The 10,900-nt window shown below is 40.7% G+C and overlaps 1 protein-coding gene across 16 annotated transcripts in view; it reads right to left on the bottom strand.

The window, feature by feature from the left end:
• Positions 1 to 2,210: 2,210 nt before the first annotated feature.
• Positions 2,211 to 10,900, bottom strand: part of LMO7 (LIM domain 7) — a 139,143-nt gene continuing 130,453 nt past the window's right edge. For 12 of the 16 annotated variants that reach the window (XM_054209132.1, XM_054209079.1, XM_054209069.1 and 9 more), the window contains 6 exons: positions 9,977 to 10,196; positions 8,787 to 9,059; positions 7,301 to 7,409; positions 5,398 to 5,500; positions 4,828 to 4,874; positions 2,211 to 2,961 (listed from right to left, as the gene is read on the bottom strand). In XM_054209132.1, coding sequence (XP_054065107.1) covers positions 4,831 to 4,874; positions 5,398 to 5,500; positions 7,301 to 7,409; positions 8,787 to 9,059; positions 9,977 to 10,196 — 749 coding nt within the window. In that variant the 3' untranslated portion in view covers positions 2,211 to 2,961; positions 4,828 to 4,830. The remainder of the gene's footprint in view (positions 2,962 to 4,827; positions 4,875 to 5,397; positions 5,501 to 7,300; positions 7,410 to 8,786; positions 9,060 to 9,976; positions 10,197 to 10,900) is intronic. The other 4 variants (XM_054209090.1, XM_054209151.1, XM_054209202.1 and 1 more) reach the window with 1 other exon arrangement.

Genomic DNA, 10,900 nt, shown 5'->3' with positions numbered 1-10,900 from the left:
TTCAGAGCCCAAAACGTTCCAAATACTTTAGTGAGGATCAAAATGCATTGATACAGCAACATGGATAATGGGGGTTTCTCTGCCTGCTCCCCTCCAGGGAAAGGAGAGGAGGAAGGATTTTTCATTGCTCACATTTGCCAACTCAAATCAGCAAACGCAGGTTTGAAGGAGCGTCGTTAAACCAGGCCTTTCAACAAGGGTGAGAAACTCAGCTTCAGCTCTGCAAGAGTTTCAACTTCAGCAATTCGAGCGCCACTAATCCAAAGTCCCACTCGCTGTTTGCTCACATTTGGAAAAGCTAATGAAATAGCCTGCTTCTTTTTGCAGACATTTTGTGGGAAAATGAAATTGGAGCCCGCATGGAAATACTTGACACCATTTAGTAAAAACCAGCTTGGCTCAGAGCGCGTCACTCCAGGCTGCGGGACACCAGTCAGGCCGCTCTAGCGGCATCATAGACCGCAGGTTGCAGAGCAATCTTCTCCCCCTCCATTCTTCACCCCCCAGGTGATTTCCATGCCCAAATGATTCCCAGGGACAGGGCAAGATGGCTGGTCTTAAGATGCAAAAGGTGGCGTGGCCATCCCTGACTTTACCCACCGCTTTGCTGTATAACACAGCGCCGGGAAAAGTCAAAATCATGGATGGGCTAGGGGTAAATTCATTGATGCTTTAAGGGTTGAGAAACTTCTACCTGTGACAAAAAAATTTCTCCCAGTGTCTTCCAGGGCTGGTGATGGGGATTGTGGGGATCCTGAATTTACTAAGGGAGGGCAGTCGTTCATAGTCTAGTGCTGTCTACCATAAAAGAAGGCTGAAAACTAGACAGTGTAGAGGGCATCTGGACCATCTGTTAGGTACGTGCCTTAACTGAGAGCCAGATCTGCACAGCAGCTAATTTGGGTTTTTATTCCGAACAGCTCTTAGGGAAGCAGCCTTCTTCCACAAGCAGCAGAGAGGACCCCAGACTCCCAGAGAGCCATGCGAGTGTGAATATCCCTCCATAGTCTGCATTTGAGGACTAGGGTCTTCATACCCCAGAGTTCTCACCTGCGGTCTGCCACACCATTACTTACCACAACAGCGGAAACCAAATTAAATATCTTTACCAGTCCACTTCATAGGAGACACTGTAATTGAGTACCGAAAGCCAAGGCCAAGTCACAAAGGTGCTTGAACAAGGAGCTTGTCAACTTTGGGCTGATGAGGCATTTTAGGTTTTGTTTTTTTTTTTTTGTTTTTGTTTTTTTTTTTAAAAAGCAATATTTGAAAATTATGTTTGGCACTTTGTAATTCAGCATTTATTAGCAGGGAGTTCCTTGGCACAAGGCAGAACCCTTCTGTTCAGGGGAAAGAGCAATAAATGGAAGCAAAATAGGAGACAGGGAGAGTAACGAGCAGAAGTTACAGGAGGCCCACACAGATGAAGTTCTCCCACTACACTGAAGCAGCATGATCTTCCCTTGCTGCCCACAGCCCTCCCCAAGCAGCTAGCTCTCCTATCTGTCCTTGAGATCCCCTGAGAGGAAGGAACACCCTGAGCTGTTTTGGCACTCTCACTGCGGCTCCCCATGGTGCCATGTACAAGCTCAAACTCAGAGCCCCACCACCCTCCTACGCCTCCCAGCTGTCCTCTTCCTTTGTTACATCCACAAAATGCTTCCCCAAACTCCTCTGATCCACATCCCGTGTTTTCTTTGCTGCTTCCAAGGACACACATACAGAAGGGTACATAACTGGGCATGAAAGGGTTTGGGGAAGCCACTGACCAAAGCAATTTGTGAGCCACTGCTGAAAAACACACAGTGCACATTCCAGACGCATTTTCAGAAGGAGCAGAACCTAACCCAAAGTATATTCATCAGCACCTCTTTTCTAGGCTCAGCAGAGAAGTTTCGGGGAACTTTCAGCTCTTCCAATTGTTGTGCTTCAGGGATGAGCACAGAGGACAAAGAATCAGTCTCACCACACTTGTATTAAATGCTGAAGGGAAAGAGCATGAGGAGCTTGATGGAAGAACTATATACAAAATGTGACGTCTATTGTAAAGGAAAAGAGAAAAGCAAGAACTATTGTTCTTGCACATATTTAGGTGGACCTCTTAATCCTTTCATAAAAAATATTTTCCCAAGATGAAATTCAAACAATTTTGTATTTCAGCAAATTATCTGAGACACACTTAGCTGGGCAGAGAGAAAAAAAAACAACCCTTCTAATAAATGCAACATCAGAAATTTTATTTACAAATATACTGTAATTCAACAACCATTCTCCACTCAGTTTGTGGAGGAAAAAGTGATAGTTACATTTTTCGAATGGGAAAAGAGAACTCTTCCCCTTAAATGGATTCCACAGAATATTATGCCAACACCACTGAGCAAACAGATTATTCTTTGTATTTAAGTTTCAAAAAAGCAGATAATTTTAGAAACCAGCATATGGAAAGCAAACACATTTGTGTGCATTTAAATGCAGCTTCATATTAACCTAGAGAATTCACTTTCAGTATATGTCAAAAATAAAGACAGCAATTGCAAATATATATTTATATTAGCTATTTCTCTAATGCTCATTTCAAGAGCTTAGAAACAAAATACCCTCTTCATATACCATTGGAAAGTCAACTAGTTGATTATAAGCCTCAAAAATATTTTGAAGTTATTACTGAAAATATACTTATTCTCCCTTGTGCTCTCAGTACTTGAAGATGAAAAAGTGAAAGCATTTTCCCCAGATATTTCCTTTACTGCAATTACTTCCTTATAAATAAAAATAGTGATATGAAGAATACAATGCATTGCTATGAAGACTAGACAAGCAAGAGTTACTCTTAGAAAAAACACACACACACACACACAATATATATATTTATAGATCTACATCAGCAGCAATCACCTCTTCTTTTATCTGCAACAGTGGTTTCATATCTTCATTTGCTTCACATGGAGGTTGGCTGTCCAGCTGTTGGAGAAAGATAGAAGAAATCATAATTGAAGTCTAGCTACTGAAGAATCTTAGTGACAAAAATCAAAATTTCCAAGTTAAAAATAGCCATACAATGGTATTTCCAATACCTATTAAAAAATGGTAACACAAACTACGGTATACATTCTGAATCCAGCAGTCCAAATTTAATGAACAATACAAATTTGAGTTTAATCCAATTATAGCACTGCAAGTATTTCAGGCCAAGTAATATTCCACAGCACATGCACCTTACCAAGTTTTTAACAATTATTTTTAGCATTAGCATAGACACATGGTGAGTTTCTCTAAATTCACCCTTCAATAATGAAATTAAAATTTGCTAAATAACTGTAACAATATTAAAAAAGACCTTCTGTATCCTCTCTCTGCATATATTTGTGGGCATCTGCCAATTCACTGGTGTTTCGCTACAATGTTCCAAGTTTAAACCACAAAATTAACATAAAAATGTGCAAAAATATCACACCATAAAGTTACACAGTGAATATTAATAATCCTACAGTTTATCAAACCTTTCAGCCATTACGCTCACGTTCCAAGCTAACGAATAATTAGCCAGGCCGATGTCAAATGCCAACTGCAAACAAAGTAATCTGCATTACAGACCAGTGCTGCGCGGTCAGTAGATCTTCATTGCAGTAATCGCATAGCTGGCTTTTGTATTATTGAAGTAGCTAATTTGAATTACTAATCACTAATTTCAATGCTTTATTCTGTACCTACAAGTTCTCACAATTCCTGATTTGCTCGCATCTCACACAATTATGTTTTGAGGTGCCCACTGGCCCAAGAAGATGCAGTCTGAAGGGAAGGGAATAGAACCGTTTCTCACAGATCAACTCTGCTTCTGAAAGGCACTGCCATGACTTTATGGGCTGTAAAGTCAAAGAGAGACTAAATAGCAATTTATCCACGATAAAATTCTTGCTTACTTCCATCACCAAATTCCTGAATGCTGTCTTGCCAGGAAATAACAAAAAAAAAAAAAAATTTTTTTTTTTTCAGTACCAAACTTATACAACTCATCCAGTGATTTTGCCCGCTTTAAAAAAAAAAAAAAAGATAAAGCAAAAATAACATGAGTGGGCTCCAGATTGAATCTCCCACACATTTTGGGGCTTCAAGTAGGAACATGGTCACTTTGGCATAGTCTCATCATCAAGCAGGAGATAAATTCTCCGAACATTAACTGTGAGAGATATGACCCAGTGCTCCAGATCACCTTCAGATGGAAGAGGGCGATTCTCCTTCTCCTTCCTTTGATCACAGTGGCATCCTTACAGCTAACATTAGCCTCTGTGAATCCACTGTTAGCATCAAGGAGAGGTGTGGGGTTTTCTGGTTTTAGCTTGGGCACCACACAACCATTTCTGTGTGGTGCAGGCAGCTTTTCCTCTTCCTGGAAGCCAAAAAGAGCCTGAAAACAGCAACGGCATCAGATGCAGAGCTTCTCTTTTTCTGAGCTAGGCATCTCAGCCGGCAGATGCCCAAGTCACGCTCAAGTGTTGTAGCATGAATATCCTGTTCCCTTCACTGCCTTCTGGTCCACCATGAGAAAAATGTGCCAGGCTCATGAAGAAACGCGGACATCTTTCCCAGGAAGTAATTCAGAAATGCTTTCCCTTAGCTGAATTTTATCATTCCGGAGAATTTCATATTTGCTACATAAAAATAGAGCCATATAAAACTCCCGAGACTTGTCAAAATTAGGAGATTGTCTACCATCATCTATGACAGCAGAAAAAAACCAACTCAACACCATTATTCAAAGCCTCAACATCATGCTCCAGTAAATCAGAATTCTGCAAACCATAATAAAGGAAAAAAATTATACTGCACCTTTTAATTAAGATCTGTAAGTAAATCAATTCCTCCTGAACTTGTACCTAAATGAATAACCAATCACAGACCTATAATTCAAATAATAATAGCATCGCAAAAAGAAACCAGCATTTGTGCCACCTGCACAGGATAAACTAATAGCTTTCCAGGTATGTGTTAGGATTGAATTTAATACATATTCAGATTACTTTAAAAAAAAAAAAAAAAAACATAGACAATTTTTCAAAAAGACTTCCCTGTTATCAAGACAAGCCTGTTCAGCAAGTGACAACTCCTTGACACCACTTTCCCAGATCTATGAAGAAAGCAGGATGACTATACCACGTTGTCTGCTTGAAGCTGCTTAACAACAAGGTGGCAGAATTGGCTACTGGCAAGTTAAGAGTTAGGAATGACTACCCTTCAAAAGAGAGAAACTGGCAATCAGACCTTGCCGAACCTCTTCTCTAAGATACTAACTTAAAGCTAAACGTGAAAGCTATCGAGTGGCTCAGCTGTGCAAACACTTGAGGTTTTACAGCACAAAGAAGAACTACCGCCATGCACACCGCAGTTGCATTGCCTTACTTTTAAATCTGATATAGCAGTCGTTGCAGAAGAGTTTATTGTTTCGGATCCTAACTTCAGCTCCAGAGCGGGATCCCCCAAGGTCGCATCCGCAGGCAACACACTGTATGACAGATGAATAATTAGCAACTCCTTACAAAATATTAAGAAACAAAAATGCTGTTCAAAAGCAGCTTGGATTTAAGCTCAACAAAGCTTGAACCATAAACCCACAATCACTAGAAGCAAATGTATAACAATTAGTAGATCAAAATGTGACCAACCCTTAGAAAGTATTTTAAGGCGGCGACTGGACAACGTATAGCAGAGATACACCAACTAAGCAAACAGAGAGCAGACAGGTTTTAGAGATTAGTTCATTACATCTAATTTGAACTTCAGTTTCTCCGAAAATCAGAACTGGCTTGGCATGAAAAAAAAAAAAAAAAATTTGTTCTCTAGACGGCAACAGCAATTTTGGCACAGAACACCTGGGTGTGCTACCTGCAGATTTCCATGTGGCACTATATGCTGCTGGCATCCTCAGCCCTTTGGCATTCAAAACAGCAAATACTCAGGCACCCCCAATTTCCTGGGTTTGCATCGTAGAAACAAGTTCTTACTTGGGAAGAAGGGGCCAATTTCATTTTTTTTCTTGAACAAACACATGAATAAAGGGCTTGAAAGTTTTCATGCTAACATTAAACTGTTTAACCATGGTGGCTGAACACACCTTTGCTGTGAATACCAAGCACTTCCGGAAGGACTCTAAACCAAAGCATAACACGCTCCTTACTGAATTTACAAAGCAAAGTACTTTGTCTGTCTACAGAAGGAGAGATAGCTTGCCTGTTTAAAGGAGTAATGAATCTTTTGGATACCAGTCTGTTCAACAGCTCGTTGATCTTCAGGAATTTGAAAAACACAAATTTGCTATTTTCTTATGTAGGTTAGGACCTCCAGGTGGACTCTCTCACACGGAATACACATTCTGCAGAAAGGGAATGATAACCAGCCTCCATGGATTACTTCAGTCCCTCCTGCTCAGGCAGGCAGGACCAGGAAGAGCTTTGAGTCAATCCCTTGTAATACTCTAGCTGACACTTTTCAGCTGGGCACAGAGGGTTCTGTTCTGAACCAAACACAGAAGTCTTTTTCTTAAAGCCATGGAAGAAGCAGGGTCCGACGACACCTCCACATCAGTCTGATTCCTCATGTGGTCCTGGGACAGGGGGACTAGGAGTGTTTTTATATCTTTTCTAGGCAAGCGTTTATTCTTTCAGGTCTATATATACTTCAAGCTGTCTGGAAATCATGTAAAACTGTATCTTGGTGCTGAGATTGAGCTAATGTACCTACCTAGCTTCTGACCAGGGCTGATTAACACTAATATACTTAAGCTTCTGACCAGGGTTGGTTTGCACTAAACACAACTTCGGGTTTGGTGCTGGGTTTTATCCTGCCAGGCTGAACACTGACAACATCCCTTTGCCTGGAAAACACCATGTGAACAATGACAGCTAAGATTAGCTTAGAAGTGATGGCTCATCTTAAATGATTTAATTGCCAGGGTCCAGGCTGAGATTTCTTTTTTAAGGACCTGATTTCTCTGGTTCAGCACCTTCTGATTTTTTTTTTGCTGTCTGTCTATTTGAAGAAGGAAAAACTTTTGATCTCACAGTCAACGCGTCTGTTTTACTTGTCAGAGTCCCACTTGTCAGCTCTGTCATTTATGAAATAGTCCTAGAGCTGAGTGATAAATGCCTGCAGATAGGACTGCCTCATGGAAATATGCATGCACCACACTGTCAAGAGTAGAAGGCAAAGCAGGTGATTAGTAGAGCCCCAGTGAGCATAACACTGAGTAGCCATGCGTGCTCCTGATTAGTTCCTGTTCCTTCACGATGTGACTCCCAGCTCTCACCTTAAAGCAATGTAAATGATAACAAAGACCAAGAGACTCAATGATCATGGCTGCTCCTTTGCCCAGAACGTTATTACAGTATGAACAGATTTTCTTCCCACTGACTGACCTAAATAAAGAATGGCAATCCTTAAAACCAGCTTGAAAAGGTTTAAAAGACAAAGAAAAGTTACCAAAGACTTTTTGCGATTAAAAATAAAAATGTACTGGTAAAAAGTGGACTATTGGGCTGCTTGGGGAAAATAAATTGAAAATTAATATTATTTACAGTAGATCTGAAAGCTAGGGAAAGCTGAAGTGTTATAATTTAGATCAAAGTTACATAGGAACAAATGAAGAAATGCTGTCACATCCTTGGGAGATGTTTCGTTGTATAATATACCTTCTTCAAATAAATATATCACATTAGGTTTGGAGAGTAAGACCACAGGTTTTATGCTCCTGCCTTATTTCTTATTTGCAGGGAATTATCCCAAAGGCTAAGTTTTAGCAAGCACCCCTGCCAAGTCCCGCCATCTGCACCTTGTTAGATAACAGAAGGCTAGCCCTGGACATATAATATTACGTTAACTCTTTGAATGTAAGCCATACAGTCAGTCTCCATAGATCTACCAAGATGCTAGCCAATGGAAGTGAGAACAAGATAAGCAAACATGGTTAAGAAGGTAATTTTCTTACAGTATAAGGAACGTAGGAGCCTAGCTTTAAAAAAAAAAAAAAAAAAAAAAAAAAGGTCAATTTATCACAAAGTGCCTGAGAGTGTAAGAGCTAGTGAAGCAGTGTTCACACTGTTGTTATATATAATACATTATAATACATGTAATTGTGTGGGGATAGTCTTATCCCAAGGTATTTTTTAAAATGTTTCAAGTACATAAACCAGCAGAGTCATCTACCCTGCCGCAACTGAATTCCATTTTTGTTTCAAAATATGTTGCAATTCTTGCTTTCTCCTCCTCGATTAAAACCAACATCCTACTCTAAATCTCCAGGGTGACAGGTTATGAGCATTCCTGAGTGCTCCTTGAGATGACATTGACCACATGCCAGGAAGGGGGGAGGAGAGACCAAGAAGAGGGCCATAAAGCACGGGTTTCAGGAATCTTTTGTTAAAACAAACTTAAGAAAATAAATGTCAGAAATGCCATCTGGAGTAGGCTTTTACTAATCATTTTGGTAACCAACACACAGCTTGGAGACTGGAGCTTTATTACTCCAGTTCTTCTGTTTTTTTAACCGATGTCAAAGCAGTGATGACAAACATGGGGAATTTTCTGAATGACTGGAGCAGGGAGGTAATACCAGCCCATATTTCCCCCAGCCCATATTTCCACCATCCCGACCAGCCAGAAAACTCCAGGTGGTTTTCAGGCTTGTTAATCAACGTTACGGACTAGAACACTGCTATAGACCGCCATACGTACAAAGTCTGCTCTTTAGTGCGGCCCGACATTTATACCTTCCCAGCAGAAGGGCACCCGCTCACCTGCTGCGTGTCTGGGACCCCGGCTGGGAAGCCAAGAGGGGAGACTGAGCCCGGGGGGCTGCCTGGGACACAGAGGGGGCTCTCGCAGAGGTGGCCGTGGGAGGTGCTTTGCTGGAGGAAGGAGTGCACATGTAGGCTCGGTTTGAAGTGGACACCGGGCGACTGAAATCTTGACTAGAGGACAGAGATGTAGAGGAGGCAGACTGGTTCAGCCATGCGTGGTGCCTCCATGAGGTTGTTCTTGAAGAATCAAGGTTGTCCAAAGACTCCCCTCTGCAATAAAAGGTACACATACAAATGTAAATATCAGTACAGCTGGAGCAGAAGCGCTACTGTATTTTATTTTTTTTTTAAAAAGGAAACCATTATCCTAGCATTTTTAAGATTTTCTAGCATGAATATGTTTGCTTGATCACCCTGATCAATGTTCTTCCCATAAACATTTTAAATGTTTGAGCCACAAATCATCCTTTGTGTCCAGTCCTAGTCTCATGGGAAAAAAGCAGGCGAGGCAGAAGAGAGGTGGCACTTAACCACTACAGCATAAAGGCAAAACACTCTTTGCTCCAGCCTTATCAGGGTGAACCATATCAAAATCCACTGTACGGCAATGGACCTTGGATACTAGGTTTGTTTTTGTTTTCTCCAAGGGATACCAGATCGAAATAGCAATCCACCCAGACTGGATAGCATCGTCTAGGTACAAGGTGTTGGCCCGATAGCCAAACAATCTCCTGCTGATAACTCAGCTGTTTCCTAAGTGACAAATCCAACACTCATGCATTACTTAACGCAAGAAACAAGCTCCAGACTTTCTGACGTATTTCTATGTAAAAAAAGGTATATTCCATTGCCATAATAATCGATTTCCACAATAAATCGTCACGCTGAAATTCTTAAGCGCATCTGTCAATGACAAGGCGCGCTTACTGATTTCCTCTGCTGGTATACCAACCAAGAAATAAGCAGTTGAGTTATTTAGAGGTCACATCCACATTCTTTATTTGCAAAAAAGCATTTAATCCCAGCTGTAATACTGCTACTTTCTTCTGTCCGCTGCTATTCAGTTTACCTCACAATATTTCACAGACTCAAATTGTTTCTGTGCTCTGTAATATGAGCTGAAGTTTAGAATAACCAAACAAAAATATTTGACAAGAGACAAAGTTAATTTTTAACGCGATTCCTACCTCCTCATACTATTGCTGTACAGACTAATAGGCTCCTTATGTATACTGGAACTGCGCTGCCTAATCCAGCTGCTGTCCGTGTGTAGAGATGTTTTCTTCCTCATTTCCTGAAGGATTTGCTGTCTCTCCAACTCTGCCGCAGACAGGCTGTGCTCCTTTTGAGCCTTCTTCTGCGAGTCACCCACGTTCCAGGACCTCTCCGAATACTTGCTCTGAGTACCTGTTTGGACGACATGTGCAAACTTCAGCTAGGCACCTTTAAGGCACAAAAGCAGTTCTCACACATCCAGTACTCTGACTATAATTCCAAAAGCAGTGGTTCATCGCCACACTCACAAGTTTCTCCAGTTCCTTTTTGCAGCAGGGTGACCAGTATCAAACTGGGCAATACATGATTATTATTACATTTTTTTCATTCGTGTTTCCATCAATGCAGCCTTTTAGATGATGTTTAACTTTAATACAAGTAGGTGTTTTCCTTCACTTATGCATATATATATATTTGTGTGTACACATATATACACACATATGTTTATTTTAGGGCACGATCTCTTTTAGTGCCACAATTTGGACTCTTCCTCCAATACAAACTGAAGCATGTATGGAATATATAACTGAAAAGTGGGGTACCTTCTTTCCCTTTAGGAGTTCATATTCTCTTTTTCTGTAAGTTGTCCCTGTTTTCAAGAATTCTTTCCTTATTCAAGGCACTAAACACATTGCTTTATCTTGCTTTATATGAATAAAAGGCGGGGGGAGGGGGATGGCATGGTCTTACAGCCTTTGAAATTTTGGAAGGGGAAACAAAGAAGGCATCTTTCTCCGGTAAGTGCTGACATGTTAGAAAGCAACAATTTTGTCTTTATTTCCTAGATTCAGTAACTATTTTTTACAGTGAGATTAATTAAGAAAATTACTCTGCAA

Source organism: Rissa tridactyla, chromosome 1 (assembly GCF_028500815.1).
Source record: "Rissa tridactyla isolate bRisTri1 chromosome 1, bRisTri1.patW.cur.20221130, whole genome shotgun sequence".
Taxonomy (NCBI): domain Eukaryota; kingdom Metazoa; phylum Chordata; class Aves; order Charadriiformes; family Laridae; genus Rissa; species Rissa tridactyla.
This window is presented reverse-complemented; position numbering and strand designations above follow the sequence as displayed.